This window comes from Gigantopelta aegis, chromosome 12 (assembly GCF_016097555.1).
Source record: "Gigantopelta aegis isolate Gae_Host chromosome 12, Gae_host_genome, whole genome shotgun sequence".
Taxonomy (NCBI): domain Eukaryota; kingdom Metazoa; phylum Mollusca; class Gastropoda; order Neomphalida; family Peltospiridae; genus Gigantopelta; species Gigantopelta aegis.
Genome location: NC_054710.1, coordinates 1,075,928 through 1,093,569, shown reverse-complemented (window position 1 = coordinate 1,093,569; position 17,642 = coordinate 1,075,928). Strand labels below are relative to the sequence as shown.

At 37.9% G+C, this 17,642-nt stretch overlaps 1 protein-coding gene across 1 annotated transcript; it reads right to left on the bottom strand.

The window, feature by feature from the left end:
• Window positions 1–15,925: 15,925 nt before the first annotated feature.
• On the bottom strand, window positions 15,926–16,636 carry LOC121386540 (zinc finger MYM-type protein 1-like). Its single transcript, XM_041517479.1, has one exon. It carries the CDS (start codon window positions 16,634–16,636, stop codon window positions 15,926–15,928), a length of 711 nt encoding a protein of 236 aa, XP_041373413.1.
• Between the last annotated feature and the right edge of the window lie 1,006 nt (window positions 16,637–17,642).

The following is a 17,642-nucleotide window of genomic DNA, read 5'->3' as shown; positions in this document are numbered from 1 at the left end:
CCCCCCCCAAAAAAACACACACCCGCACAACAAATCCCCCCCAAAACAACATGTCTGTAGAAGGATCAGATGGACTATAGTCGGACTGAATCTGAATCTGAATCTGTGCATATAATGCAAGCACTTTACAATTCTGATATTTTCGTGTTATTTATGCACAAATTATGTGTGATACGTTAATTTATGTAGCCCGTTTGCATGAAATGAGAACAGATGAATTGACATTAACACTATAAGGAATGCAACTGAAACATGTAGAAAGTCACATAAATTTATTGTTTTATTAATTTAGTTTAAAACATGATCAGTGCAAATAAATAAAACAATTGTTAACATACTGCCATTGAAGGAACTGTTCTGAGTTTACTGTCATCGTAACATGTTTCCGATGAACATAATCTTTTTGTGAATATAATGTAATGAAATATAAATAAAAATAACATTCAAAATGGTAAACCATCTTAAAGATACAGTGTCAACGTTGCATAATGACAGCTTCCACACTTGTTATTTTTTATTAACTTTCTCCATTATACATTCAGCTATATGCCAATAATAATTACAGCAAAACTGTTTAATTTATTAGTAGAACAAACTATTTACACTTTTACTTTTCTTGTTATCTAAAAAAGCCCCCATGTTTGTAGGGGGATGGGAGGGACTATAGTCGTACTGAATGTGAATATGTGCATATAATGCAAGCACTTTACAATTCCGTGTTATTTTTGCACGGACTATATGTGTTGAATTGACATTGGCACTATAAGGAATAAAGTTAAAACATATAGTTACGTTTTAAATCCATAAAAACTGAAATAAATGTATTTGTTTATTAATTTAGTTTAAAACAATCTGAGTGTAAATAAATAAAACAATTGTTAACATACTGTCATTGAAGGAATTGTCCTGAGTTTACTGACCATCTTAAGATGTTTTCGATGAACAGAATCTTTTTGTGACTAAAATTACATATTAAATACATGGGTTTTTTTAAAATACCAGCTTCTGTGTATCTAGAATATGTGTCCTAATGTTTTAGCAGTCATTTCTCATTTTATTTTGTAATACATCTTTATTTTTACATTCGAAATTATTGGAAGGCAAACTCAGGTATGGCCTAGCACAAAAATACCTTGTATAAATGAAACAGCTATACAAAGTAATTGTACATGCAATTCTGCCTTTAATGTCATCGTACTGCTTTATCGTGAAAATGTAAGTAGTGTAAAATTAATGATTGTTTTTATATTAATTTTAATATGATTGATTACACAGCTCCCATTTGATGCAAACAAACAAGTGTTATATTTGTCAGGTACTAATTACGGAAACATGCAGGGTTGTGAACTTGATTTTGGTTTCCGTTAGTTATTAGATTCGTTCTGCACATCTTCAGCTTTCTTCTTTATTTTCCTGGAAATAAATACAATCTATGATTTATTCCTAATGTTACATGACATAAATAGTAATATTTATTTTAGTGTTATGCTAACTAAATTATCAATGTGTTATGATATTGATTAGTATTGAAATAACCAAAATAAATAGGGGATGATACATTTTTATCGAGTTATCAAGAATTTGTCATTGGCAAATGACTAATACAATTTATTTCCCGAGTATCGTAATCTTGGTAACAATTAGTATGTTAACACATCTTAGAAACAGTATTGCTATGACATCCTTTTTAACTCACTTGCACAAATATTTCTTAAAAAGAAATCAGTTATAATTATTGCTATATAATTGCGACATGAAATGAATGTGCTAATGTGAATGTAGAATGTTTCATAAAGCGAACGAGATGGAAAGCTTTGTCTTTCCACACATATGATATAGGAGTGGAGAGACAGACAAAAGACACATACAAGGTAAATATTTGCTGAATTCTTATTTTGTGTATAGCACCTGCACTTAAGGCAGACATGCGCTCTGGATCATCTTGAAATATACAACACTATCAATTAACATAGCAATACTATTCACTGGTATACACACACAGACACACACACACACACACACACACACACACATACACACACACATATATATATATATATATATATATATATATATATATATATGCACGCACACGCACATACACATACACGCACTATCTGGTATACAAAAATAAATAATTGTTAGACGAATGTGTCACCCAATTCATTTACGAATTGCCAAATATTTTAATAATAATAATAATAATAATAATAATAATAATAATATTTGAAGTCAAAATCACACGGTCGTATATTAGAACATTGATTTATTTAGTATAGGCCATTGGATGTGAAACATTTGGAAATTCTGACATATAATGTTAAAAGAGGAAACCACATATTGTTTCCATGAATAACAAGGGATCTTTTCTATGCACCATCCACCAGAGGTTGGCACACAGTTTTGATATACCAGTCGTAGTGCACTGACTGGAAGTAGAAATCGCCCAATGGGCCACCTAAGGGATCAATCCTAAACTGACTGCGTATCAGCTGAGGAATTTACACTTGGATTTTGTTCCATATCTATAGCAAGCAAGCATAATCTACAAGAACGACGTGATTTCGTTAGTACGTGACACCAACAGCGGCATGCTAAATGTTGCAAGGTTTTTTATTTTAAGAATAGTATACACATGCCAAAATAAAATAAATTTTTATATATTTATGGGGGAAAGGTCAGGGCTCGTTGCTGACCATGGCATTCTGGTAACGTTTTGCTGCTGAAGGTAGTCATTTACAATATATGCACGGCCAGTCGGAGCATTGCCATCTTGAAACACAAACCGTCACTCAAACCGTCGACCATCACGGTGAGCACACAGGACAACAATCGGTCCCAGTATGGTATGGTTGGTGTTCATCTTTATGTCTCCAAACGCAACAACGCCTATCCAAGAGGTCCAGAGTGATTATCCAGTATCTACCCTGTGTACACCACTATGTCCGTTTATCATGTGGCGATTCGTTGACGATGGCACAATACGTGGTCGCCGAATATACTTAAGTGGTTAAGCCATCGAACTACAGACTGGTAGGTACAGAGTTCGCAGCGGGATACCGGCTCTAACCCAGAGTGAGTTCTTAAAGGCTCATTGGTAGGAGTAAGGACACTACACCGTCTTCTCTCTCACTAACCAACTAGCAATTAACCCATTGCCCTGGACAGACAGGCTAGATAGCTAAGATGTTTGCTTGAACCTTAATTGGATATAAGTACGAAAATAAGTCAAATGAAGGTGAATTTTCAAGTAACCGATTTTTAACAGCCTGACCCATCATTGGGACCCCAGTAGCCGGGTCTAGCTGAGCTGTTTTCTTTAGTTAGTTATTTATTTTTAAAACATAGAGAAAAGGAGCCAGAAAATGCCGCCAGCTAGGTGTGTGGTGAACTGCCATTTATATACTAATTCACCTTTCAACAGGCATAGCTAAATTTTAAAAGTTTGGGATGGGGGAAGTGCACCACACGTTTATTACAAAACTGAATGAAATCATGCACCTGCAACACTTTCAGTTTTGAAGAGTGATATACGAACTTTTGAAAATCGAACTATTCCATCGCCCCTTTCAAATTCAAGTTATCAAAATTTGCCTACACATATAATTATAGATGATATAAATACCTCTTATAAATTATCCACACAGTAGGAATAGCAAGAGCCAGAACAACAGCGATCACAATTCCCGATATAGCACCTGCACTAAAGGCAGACGTGCTCTGGATCATCTAGAAATATACAACACTATAAATCAACACAGCGATACTATTCACTGCTATAACTCTTACACGTACGTAAACCACCAATGTCTGCACACATCAGAGTGACGTTTGACAAGACATGTCTGCTGCCACGAGTGTCGTCTGTAGATATACTGGCATTTTGCTGGTTCACAATTTGTACAATGAAAATTCCCCAACAATGACAATACCCACAACGGTGCTAATAAAGCAGACAGACAGGTACTTCATCGGTTTACAATGTCCAGTGTTCATAACACAGATTGTGACTGACGATAAATGTTGTGATGCAATTCAATAACAATACTAATTGACCCTAATCAGTCCAGTCAGTCCAGGCACAAGAAGCCACTCTACAAACCCACCCCGATCAATAAGTTTAACAAGTCACCGTCCCACGGGATTTATTTCAGCTACATATACCCCATCACTATGATTTAAAGTTGGACTATGATGAGGGGATGGGTTCCCTACTTAATTTAATAAATCATCTTAACCAGTAGATACATGGTTTTCACTACGAGCATAAATTGACTATGATGAGGGGATGTGTTCCCTACTTGATTTAGTAAATCATGTTAACCAGTAGGTATATGATTTTCAATACGAGCGTGAATGGACTATGATGAGGGGATGGGTTCCCTACTTGATTTAATAAATCATCTTAACCAGTAGATACATGGTTTTCACTACGATCATAAATTGACTATGATGAGGGGATGTGTTCCCTACTTGATTTAGTAAATCATGTTAACCAGTAGGTATATGGTTTTCAATACGAGCGTAAATGGACGTAATGACTGAGCTCAGTGTGCTATCTTGGAAGAAAGCAGAAAGACACTGAATGTAGAAAGTCCACACACAAACAACAGAAAACACAGGCTACACAACATTAGTTTACTGCTCAGCAGATCCTACAAAGGCAAAATTGACAACAACGGTTGTTCACAAACCACAACACAAATACAACTCCAGTAATTGCATCAAGTTATGTAATAACTCTATAACTGCGATTAGTTATAAGTTAAATATTTAAACAGACTCAATTAAAATTAGGCAAATAAAAAAAAGTTTTACAATTAGAAAGAACTTTCCCGTTCTGGCACACGGTTTTGTTTTTGTTGTATCTACTGTGCTGTAGGCATGCCATTTTGGAACTGGTATAACAAATATAAAGCTAAGATATGTATGAAACAGTAATATACATTTCAAATACATCGCTGAGTAAATATATGTTTAATAAAAATAAATTCATGTTAAGTGAGGGATACATTGAAAAAGTAACAGAATGTAACATTTTGTATCACTGCATATTCATTCTTAAATTGCCGATTACGTGAGTCCAAATGGATGTCTATGTCAATAAATAACCAGTAAACATATAATTGAACTGCAGTGGTTCATTGATATATTGTTAGGGATCAAAAGAACACTGCATACCCAAGCACATGTGCATTGCCAATTACTTACTCAATCAAGTGGACATAAAATTGTATCTATAGCCTCTATTATACATTCGCGAGAAAAAATAGGCAGAGATACGTCCCCTAACCATTTCCGGCGCATTCCAGTTACAGTTAGAATGGCCGAATGATCGAATGACCACAGTCATTTGTGAATCTGCAGCAGAGATTTATGCATGCCAGTCCCTGGTATCATAAATGTCCCCACCTATGCTTTTAAAAATAAAGAATGATACAGGTAAAAATTAAGTTGATGAAATTGCCTTTTGTCATAACTGACCATGTGTTAAATATAGGAGATGAATCTAGCGACCTGTCACCCACCCTGATTTTGTTTTGGTTTTCTTGCCTGGAAATTGTTTATTTTGTTTTCAAAGCTGCAATATCGACTCACATTAATTATCATAATTTCATTTAAACATACAAACACACCTGCAGTTTTAATGAATTGTGTGTGACAGTAACACAGTTGTAATAGATAATAGAAACACGGGAAAGGCATTTTTTTATACTATGGAATTTACTACAAGCTAATTAGTACACACAAAAATTGTATATTTTTATTCTTTCCAAAACACTTTTATTTAAATTTTTACATCAAACCAAACTTAAATTATTTACAAAAACAGCCCCTTCCCCCTTTTTATTTTCAATGCATGACCCGACCCTTCCCCTAAAAACACCACTAGCCAGTCTAGACTTCCTTAACACAATGTTCTGCACACGCGCCTGTTTGACTAAATATTATGTACATTGCATTATAAAGTATATGTTTTGCTGAAATAAAAGCTAAATATATAATTTAACCTAAAAACATCTACCTATATTAAGAGTACTTCTTTTGTTTACATCAAAAATATGTTTGCAAACATATTTATGTTAGTCTTGCATGCCGATTATTTAAGGTAGGTAGATGCCCAACATGTTAAAATGAAACCATTATTGTATACATGATTATAAGCGTAATTGGCAGGCAAAACAAAAAAACCTAATTTTTTAAAAATAAAACCCCCTCAACAATTGTATCCCACCCAAGAAAACCCAAGTAACAACAAATCTGCCCCAAATAAACAATAGTCTACAAAACAAGCCACACACAAGTACGCACGCACATATACATACATACACACATGTATATACATATGAGTGTGTGTTTGTGTGTGCGCGCGCGTGTGTGTTTGTGTATGTGTGTGCGTGTGTGTGTGTGCGTGAGTAAGACATCGTTGCCGTACAATGCAATCACCGTGGCAGACATTAATCACATTTGTTTTTTTGTTTTTTGTTTTTAGGGGGGGGGGGGGGGGGGGGGGGGCTTTCTTTTGACTACGACGTGCCAAAATATATTTACGAAGCACCATGTGAGAAGACATACTGGCCGAACAAGCCTTGATGCATAGTCATTGTTCTATGAAAGACATGCTTGTAAGTATTCCTGTAGAACACAAAACATATTGTGCACTTTCTTTTCTGCAAAAGAAGGAGATTGCACACACTCTGACAAACAATAATAGTAATATTAAACTTTATTAACGTGAAAAAAATGAAAGAACAAGTCGATGACTACTCCACAATTAATAGTAACAAAGGACCTTTGTTGCAAACGACTGGAGCGTGAACGTGCCAGATTAGATTAGATTAGATGTTTTAAACGTGCTCACATATCTCTATGGTTTCGAGCACGCCTATCCCCAGTCCGGCCTCCGATATAATCGGTGGTCTGACTCGGGGCAGGAAAAACCTAACTATAATAACATTTTGAAATTTTAAACTGGAGTTCAAAAAGAGTAAATATATTATGTCGACATTAATAATTTTGAATGCGTTCCCAAAAGAAATGCAGAAATCCCTACTCTACACCTATATAATTATTTAAAATTAACGCAAATTTAGATGGGGAAGTCTAAAAATAAAAATAAAAAAATTATAATTTATTTAAAAAAATTTTTTTAATAATATTTAGTCCCCAGAGGCAAAGGAAAGGGTAGGGGGGTAAGCCCGGCCCACAGAAAAGTTATATTAAATTTAATATTTATTTAAAAAGATTACCAGTCGTATTTCGGGCCTTGGTGTGACCAGGAGGAGGGGGGGGGGGGAGGGGGCAAGAAGGGGGGCCTGAACTTTCACAGAAACCTACGGCCAAACCGCCTACGCCCTATGGCCCCCAAAAACCTAATCACCGGCACCACAACCACACCCCCACCCCACCGTGTCCAACCGCAGCTCGATCCAGTCGTGGCAATCATTTGTAGAAGGTCACTAGTAGAGTGACCTAAAGCTTTAGTAGAAGGTCACTAGGAGAGTGTCCCTACCCAGTTACCTGCCCTGTTAAATTATATAATTGTTTAATTAAAAATTTAAAACATAGTTAAAATAATGATAAAAAATATGAAACAGATTATGAGCGAGCATGCCAGTAACCTACATTATATTTTATTTTATTTTATTTTTAAAATAGATATTAAACAAATTTAAAAAGACGAACTATATACATGTATAAGGTGCAGTTTCCGGAACGGGGAGGGGATTACTGCCAGATAAGCCTCCCCCCATAATCCGAGCAACAATCACACATTCAATCATACAACATATATACATTACACAACAAAACAAGACAACAAAAATTAAAAGTAATCGGCTAAAGATAAAGCCCCCTCCCCCCCCCCCGACACAACGGGGGGGGGGGGGGGCAAGGCGGAGAAACCCCAACCAATCTAATACATTACACAACAAAACAAAAATTAAAAGTAATTGGCTAAAAATGAAAACCCGCCCGGCCCCCCAAATAAAACGGGGGGCAAGGCGGATAAACTCCAACCAATTTAAATATAATTTAAAAAAAAAATATATATATATATATATATATATATATTTAACTGCACCCCCCCCCCCACCACCACCACCACCACTAAAATGTGTGTGTGTGTGGGGGGGGGGGACAACGGGCATACAAATCAAACAAAGTAATATACAGTTAAAATTTATTATATATTAAAAACTACAATAAACAAAGAGGCATAAAGATTAGCCTATAGATACCCAGTGTTATCCCAAGTATAACCCTAGAATTGTACAACAAGGTGAGAATTACCCCTAGCTTAATATTATAATATAATGAGAAAATAAGGTTAATTAATAATTAAAAAAATAATTAAATTAAATAAATTATTAAATTCCGGGGAGAGCGACTGAGGAGTAAGAAAGGAAAAATAAATATTAATTTTAATTTTATTTTAATAGTTTTATTTCATCCAGGTACCGGACTAAGCGAGATAGCACTCCCAAACCGCATACCCTAATGGACATTACGTGCATATAATAAGGGGGAGTCCCAGTCGGGGCCGGAGAAGCAACAACCAAGTATTGCCCCCCCCCCCCCCCCCCCCCCCCCCCCCCCCCGGGAACTTTCCAAATGCGATTCCAGGACCGCCACTCGGTGCTGTTTACCAGCTTATGAGCCCGGCGCCCAGATGTAATTTAATAGAAACAAAAAATTAGATAAAATATTACAAATAAATGATACATGATAAATCAAATATTTAGATATTAACCTTTGTCTCCATCGCATAGGCCATTAATAACCTATCTATAGTTAATTTATACTGTTTATTTGGATTTAATAAATAACCCTGAGTAAGACATCGTTGCCGTACAATGCAGTCACCGTGGCAAACATTAATCACGTTTGTTTGTTTTTTGGGTTTTTTAGGGGGAGGGGGGATGCGGCTTTCTTTTGACTACGACGTGCCAAAATATATTTACGAAGCACCATGTGAGAAGACAGACTGGCCGAACAAGCCTTGATGCAAAGTCATTGTTCTATGAAAGACATGCTTGTAAGTATTCCTGTAGAGCACAAAACATATTGTGCACTTTCTTTTCTGTAAAAGAAGGAGATTGCACACACTCTGACAAACAATAATAGTAATATTAAACTTTATTAACGTGAAAAAAATGAAAGAACAAGTCGATGACTACTCCACAAGTAATAGTAACAAAGGACCTTTGTTGCAAGCGACTGGAGCGTGAACGTGCCAGAAATTATTTAGTGACTGATTGGGGCCGCTTAGCGCTATGCAAGTCAAGGGCAGATAAGTATGCTTCTAATAGACGTTATTGAATTACGTTAATGTCATATCAAGTTACTTTTGGATTGGTATTGTAGCTGGTGTTTTCATTCACACTGTTGCATAAAATGTTAAATGCAACTCTGTGCTAGGTATCCAATGTTTGAACTAGTATAACTTAAATCAAGCTAAGATATGTATAAATCAATAATAACAATTTGAAATGCATCACTCAGTAATTATAATTTAAGTGAAAACAAATTCATGGTTCATCTTGAACACAGTATATCCAAACTTGAACATTGATAATTGCTTGTATTGCAGTTTTAACACAAGTGCTATATGCATGTTTATCATGAACCAAGATGAAATTATGCAAACGTGTTTGAACACTTAATACAGATATATTGTGTTAAATCTTCTAGTTTAATATTAACATGTTCACATACATCAAACACGGACTGTTAACAGTGCTCCACATTTTATTTTGTCTCTAGGCAGGCAGAATCGTGCAGATAACTATGAATAAATGTATCTGTTTGACGGACTTTAATGTTTCTGTAATTCAAATGGTCAAGTTTCATAGTTGTTGTATGTGCATACTGAGACTATTGGCACTGGATATTCAACTTGAATAAACACACCAGTTGCATTACTTTGTTCACTACACAAAACAGAGACTTGTAGGTTACAGTCCTTTTCTTCTTCTTTTTTTCTTCCTTTTTGGGCGGGGGGGAATTATAGGCGAGTGGATAATGGCACACCTCAATATTCCAAGGCGAGTGAAAAATCACTCACCAAAATAAATAAAATAGGTAGTGTAGCTCTGATTGGATTTTGACTGGTACGTCTACAAAATAGTCTATTAAACCAGTATTTCCCGATTTCTTCAAAACAGAGAACTACCAGTTTAACGACTGCATGGAAACCACCGCCATGTATTTAATGTTTATTGTTGTAATAAAAGGACCTTCCTATCAGCTAAATGAGCTATGGAAACTGTTGATTTTTTTAAAACCGGAAATAAATATACCCATCTATTTTACGTGCGCCGTTGTTGAGTGTAATGTGCCCTGTTTTTTACATTTGTCAGATTGAAATTACCTGCGCTGTACGAGCGCAATCACACCCGCACATCTTAAGGGCGCGCGCGTGTGTATGTGTATGTGTGCTTGGTTTTCTCTTTTCCCTTTTGCATAAGTAATCAGTCCGCTATTACTGTATTAAAATTAGTTTAATAAACGAAAAAAACCCACCCCAAAACACACACACACACACACACACAAAAACCAAACCGCAATATATTATCAAGTGTTGTTTAGTCCATTTGAACTTTCATTTAACCTGCACATGCCCACTATAGATTAACTAAAGGAACTCTGTGATGATCGGATCCTGACTTGTGGCCGAACTGTGAATATAGAACGCGAAAATAAAGTTTGGAAAACATCAGTGATTGGATTCTGACTTGGTGTTGGATCAAGTGTTCAAATGGTAATTAAAGGAACAGGAAAATAAAGTTTCAAATTTGAAGGATATTTTCAGGACAAAGTGCAAAAATGACCATATTCCAGGACTTTCAAGTTCTGGAAAACAGCTTCATAAAATTCAAGGATTTTTAAGGAATTTAAGGATGTGTACAGACCCTGCCTAGTTTGGTTTCTGTTTAGTGGTCTCTATAGCATCTTTATTTATGTGTAAAAACAATAGGCATTTTGACCGTAGAACAGTTTAGTATAAATCATATCGAACACATAATGATTGGGCTTAAAAACATGAATATGCATATCGCAATGTACAAAAGCAATGTAATTAAAATTAGCTCTACTATTACATGTGGATCTAACAACACCCCGTTGGAGCTCATGTCAAGTTGACCTTTCATTCGACCAATGAAAAAGTTACTTGCAAAATCATGACAGTGATTTGAAAAGAATTTGAAAACATTTAGGATTATGCTGAGGGAATATGAAATGATTCGCGTGAATTACGAAGTAAGCCAGAAACTACTTTAAATATAGAATTTTATATAAAATTTGTTTCAAGACGCAAAAACCCCCCAAAAAACAAGTGATGGTATAGTCATAAAATCTGTTTATACTAGTATACAATCCAGAGTTTATTACTGCACTTTTCCCCCTGTTTTTTCAATGTTGAAATAGATCAACAAGTTTGCCTATTGCATAAGTAGTCTCACCTCGATATTTTTAGCATTTGTATGCTCTCGAATAATGCTAAAATAGGCGAAGTGTAATTGGTCGATATTTAAATTGTTATTTATAGATGAAATGTGACCTGGAGATGGGAGTCCACGTAATGCTGTTAAATCTACTGGTAGACCAGTAGAACTGATTTTAATCAGATTGGCACAAAGCCAACGATTGTAATATAATTTTCTTTTGTTCAAATATTATCTTTCTCATTTGCTAAAAATAAGAAATACTTTAATATTTATAAGTTGTTTAATATGGTTTGACTTAGGGACTCGACGTATAGCCGAGATCGAATTACAGGCAAAGATATGCAGTATGTGTTGGACAGATGCATATACATACTTACAATTTAACAAACGAAAAGTATATTGAAAAATTCATTGAAAAAAAACCTCACCCCATCCAAGTTTTGTATCTTTTTCGTCACCTCTGGTACTTCCACTTGGATGAGAAGTGACATCAGCTCCTGTATACTACTACTGTAAAAACTGCAATTTCATATTCATATATAAATACTCTGTTATAGTAAAATACTTACAAGTGACTGTCAGCATAAAGTCTTTACTTATAGATGCAAGTGTAACAATGTTTGTCACTGTACAGGTGTATACATTCCCGTCCTGATTCCTGCTGATGTCTGTCAGATTTAACAGAGGACTTGTTGTGATTTGATTATCACCCAGTGTCCAGGAGTAGTCACATGACGGGTTACAGTCAGCAGTGCAGTCCACAGTCAGATTGTGTCCTTCTTCGACACTTGCAGTAGAACTGAAGTTAATACTGCCTGGGATTGGGCCATCTGACAAAACAGAACATGCCAGTGTTATATCTAAGCCAACTATCACAATAACAGCTGAAACAAAACTTTTTACAAACACGATCAGCTGATTTGATTAAAAATATAGAAAAATATAGAAAAAATAGGAAAATAGAAGGATTAAAAAATTGTTACTATAATCCTTATTTTTAAGACACTAGCTAGCTAAACGTTTCTCGTGAGTTCTATTTACATACTAAGCGTCTGATTAAAATCATGTCATATAATAATTTAACCACAAAACAATTCAACGAACATAAGAATGGTAGTCAGAAGTTGTTGTTTTTGTTTTTTTTGTGTTTTTTTAAAACCGTAATGCATAGCTATTTTGGCCTTAGAGTTAGATCGTTTGATCTGACCTACCCTTCTTCCCATCCCTCTTGTGCTCACGCCCAAGTTCTGAATACGATTGACATTTCTCGACGTCTTATTTCTTTAATGTTAGTATTTCCCGTGAGGCCTGAATGTTAATATGTTCTGTGGGGCCTGAACCAACCTTAACCTCCTTGGCCCTAAATTTAATAAAGTTATCAGCTATCAATGAATTTTATAAATAAAACTTTAATATAGAATATAATAGAAAATCAATGAGGCCCCAAAACGAAAAATGCATCAGCTATTGGGTGTCAAACTATGGTAAATGCCTAACTTAAGAGGTAGCAACATCAATACAAAAATTCAAGAGTTAAAGAACTGTTTTAAAAATACAAATATCACAGATAGACAAAATGAAAGTTTAGAATAAAGGTCAGTATCACCTACAAATTGTAATAAAAGTTCTTGATCATCAATGATGTGGATACAGTTTGAAGGTCAGTCCATTAAAAATAAAGCGTCCATATATGACAAATTTCCTTTGAGCATATAATATAATAGAAATAGTGTTTGGTGTGTCTCATAGAACACCTTCCCCTTATTTTTTGTGGCTGTTGGGGGGGGGGGGGGGGGGGGGTGTGTGTGTGTGTGTGTAATATTAAAATGTTCTAAATTGTCAACTTAAATAACTACCTGCTGACCTGAGACAGACCCCTGATCAGACAACTGAGATGTGTGCCAAGGACAGCGTCCTTGAACCTTAATTGGATTTACACAAAAATTAATTAAACAAAATGCCTTTGCTATATAACCACGTTAAACTTGTTGCCTACCTACCTAGAAAGGAAACCCGCCATTTTGTATTAGTAGCAAGTATCTCTTATATGATATATACTACTCAAAAGAATTTAAGGGTCAGACGATATTTTCGACATTATTTTCTGAATGTCAATTATATTAGCTAGACCATAATGTCACGCATGGTATTGTTCCATTTTGACGAAAGTGGGTCTAAGCAACCCATAAATGAATTTAAATCCACTGTCATTGACACTGTCGACTAGTTCTAATGGCGAAAACATGCTTACATTTGCACGTAAATTAGGGCGAAAGCGAAAGGTCTGCTAAGTGCCCATAACTTGCTTTTTCACAAAGCGCTTCATTTGCACGCTTTGCACGTGTATTCCATGTTCCCAATGCTGAATTTCTGTATAATTGGAGCTTGCGTTCGTGTACGGTGCACACTCCAAATTCGACAATGGTACGACTTCAACTGACTATCGAAGATCGAGGAAGGGCTATTGCTTGGCTTCAGGATGGCAATATGCAAAGAAATGTTGCTCTGAGACTTGGTGTCAGTCAGAGTGTCGTTGGCCGACTGTGGCAACGGTACCAAGCAACGAATTCTGTTCGAAATCGTCCACGTTCGGGAAGACCCCGAAGCACTACAAATAGAGAGGACCCTACATCACCAATATGGCTCTACGTCAACGCACAACCACTGCACGCCGATTACGTGACAATCTGCGGACTGCGACTGGAACTCGAGTGTCTGATCAAACCATACGCAATCGTCTGAGAGGCAATAATCTACGCCGCCGTCGCCAGGCTGTTCGACCACCACTCCTACCACGTCACAGAACGGCCAGACGTCACTGGTGCACGCTTCATCTGCGGTGGCAACGTGTTCAGTGGGGTCGAGTGATGTTCACTGATGAGTCCAGGTTTAGTCTCCAGTTCAACGACGGTCGGGTTCGTGTCTACAGACGTCCTGGGGAGCGCTTCGCTGACGTTAACGTTAGACAACGTCACCGGTTCGGTGGTGGCAGCGTCATGGTGTGGGGCGGCATCTCTATCCACCACAGGACCCCCCTTTATGTGGTGGATGGCAATCTGAATGGAATCCGCTATCTGAATGAGATGTCGCTCTGCTCTCTCGAGTTAAGGGGGGATTTATTGCAAGCTACGGCTCTTTGTTGGAGTACCGCATTGCTTACATTGGGTCACGGGCAACCATGACTTTGGTGTATACCGACGCAGTAACGAACACGACGAACAGGAAGGTAAGAGGAAGGAGGGAGAGCAAACCTACACCAGGGATGGCTCAGGAGGGACCTAAACTGGCGGCTCAACCGCCAGTGGCGGTCCTGTCTGCGTCGCCGCCCCTATCCCCGGGACCCGACGAACCAGTGCCAGCCAACACAGATATGTCTGAACAAACTGAGCCAGTGGACCAGTCTGCGAGACTCCACGGCGTGAGTCTCCCGTTCCAACCCCTTTAAGGCTGTCGGCGTCGAATACCCCACCCCCAGGTGGCTTCGCCAAGACCCCTATGGATGGTGCTGCTGTGAAGCGGAAGGCTGTCAACCCACCGAGTAGTGACCAGGCAGCCAAGGCCGGCCTTCCGCGACTGCCCGGGACAGGGACGCCCCCTGGAGCGTCACTCGATACTTAGTTGGGGACAACTTGGACACCAGCTCACTGCCGGGAGCCATTCTTGAGGGTAACTTTAAGAAGTTTCCTGACGGAGTTGAGTGTGCCATCCACGCCATGGAACTACGAGACGGGAAGTTTGGACTTGTGGTGACGTCACGCCGGGATGATCTCTACAGACAGGGAATACTCTTCAAAGACATGGACAACTACACCGTCCACAGAGTACTGAAGATCATCGCCGGTGCCCATCGAGCTAGCCAAGACCTTGCTAGCCCACCGTTGGAGGAAACTGGTGCCGCAGTTCAAAGCCAAGCACTTCATCTTATCCCCATAGTCACCAACCGTACCATGGGCTTAGTTGGATTTTAAACATTTTGGGCAGCATTTTATTTTTTTATTTAAAAAAAATAAAATTGTGAACAGTCCGAACAGTCTAAATTACTCAAATCACCTTAAAACCCTTTCGGTCGAGCACTCTAATTTTATTCTTTGGACTTAAATTTTTGTCCTGGCATGAGTAGTATGAATTCTGGCTTTAGTTTTTTTTTACCTAACTGCTAAATTCGTATTCCAAATTCTGCCCACCTTCAACTCACGACTCGAAACTTGTTTGCAGCCGTTTCAGTTTTCTCCTCTTCTGATGACAATCCAAACTCATGATCATAGTTACGGTTGCGTTTGCACACTCTTTGTGTGTCTTGCCGATATTCAGCAGAATTTGTTAATTCCTTGACTTTTTGTTCAGTCTTCAAACGTAGGCCGGAGCTTCTGAACAAACACAATCAGTGACTTGTATAGAGCGCATGCAGTGTTTAAGTCTTGGTCTGCTGACTGCAGGCTAGCGCTGCACATCTGGAATCTCTCCAACACCTGATGTCACAGTACAGTTAGTATGCCCGTTTCCAATCGGTCCATCATTGCTGCAAGCCCACGTGCTTCTTGTCGACATTCACCTTTCTGATTTTCATCTGCAGCAATACTGTCGATGACGTTGTTTATTTGACTATAGCCCATGTACAGTGCTTTCAGTGCATCAACTCGGGCCGACCATCTTGTGTCAGACATGTGCTTTACACACGGTAGTGTGATCTCAGACAATGCATCAGTTAGTACAGACCGACGGTACGTCGATGCAGAGAAAAATACATATAAACTCTGTATGAAAACAAAGAACATTGTTGCCTGTTCGCAACATGAGGCTGCGAACTGACCCTCCAAATTGAGTGAGTGTTCAGCACATGGCACATACTCTTCTAATGGATTTAGCTTTCGAACATGCGCCTGCATTCCATTGTACCTGCCAGACATGTTGTTGGCGTTATCATATGACTGTCCACAACAGTCACTCAGGCTGATGTTATGTTCAGCAAGAAAGTCACTCAGGTTCTGATCAAGTTGCTCACCACTGTGCCCCTGCATACGTAAAAACTTGACGAATCGCTCTACGGGTCCTGGTGGCAGTACGCATCGCAAAATAATTGTAAGCTGGTCTACGTGCGACAAATCGGGAGTAGAGTCAACAGACACGGAATAATACTTGGCCTCTTTCACTTCATAAATAATGCGGTCGAGAACGCAAGTTCCCATTAAGTTGATGAACTCGTCACACAGTTTTTGACAGATAGGATGTGGTTCCTTTGCCCTTATTGGAGTATCTTGTGATGTGCTGTGCAAGGAAAGGGTCCAACTTGTACAACAACTCAATCAGCCTCAGATAGTTGCCATTATGAGGTGAACCCATTGTTTCGTCAGTACTACAGAATGCAAGACCTCTCTCTGCCAAAAACCGAATAATTTCTGAAAGGTGAACAAGTACTGCATGTCAGTAGTCACTTCTGACTCAGTTTGGCTAAGTGAGAGTCAACACGTTTTCCACTGTCCTTGCGTGTAAGTATGACAATCATCGCTTGTCGGTGTGCAGCGCTAGTTTTGTGACGATGTATCAGATTGCTGGCATTCTTCCAGTCAGTAAAACCTTGCTTTGCAAAAACTGAGTTGTCAGAAACAAGTTTGCAGGGAAAACAGAAGAAACAACCTCTGCTAGGTGAATAGCATAACCAGTTTCTCGAAATACGTTCATTTGTTGGCTTATGCACATGAATAAAGAACGACTTTTGGCAGTGTCGGGCAGTCTTCTCATTTTGGTACATTCGTAAGGAATTCGTGAGGAATTTAAGAAGTCAGAATCCGCGTGCTGGCAATCAAGCAGATTTCCTTTGGTGATGATGATGATAACTAGTTTAACGTGCCCATATACCACTAGGGTTTCGAACACGCCCATCCTGAGTCCGACCTCCGATAAGATCGGTGGCCTGACTCGGGATGGAGGGGGGGGGGGGGGGGTGAAAATGGGCAGAATTTTGAAAATAGCAATTAGTAAAAAAAAGTTGTAAAAAAAAAAGTTAAACAAAAAAAGGTTACAAGCCAAAAATAAAAAAAGAATTGACTGCTCGGCCGAATATTTATATAATTTGGAGCATTTTAGAAGGATAATCCAAAATTAAATAAGAGAAAGAAGAGAGGATCGGACTATTTAATAATATTTTTAAAAAAGAAGTAATTTTGACATAAAATTTTGAATGCAGATCTAAAA

Bases quoted from the DNA above. Each gene is read 5' to 3' on its own strand.
- LOC121386540 (XM_041517479.1), bottom strand. From the start codon at position 16,636: ATGGGAACTTGCGTTCTCGACCGCATTATTTATGAAGTGAAAGAGGCC.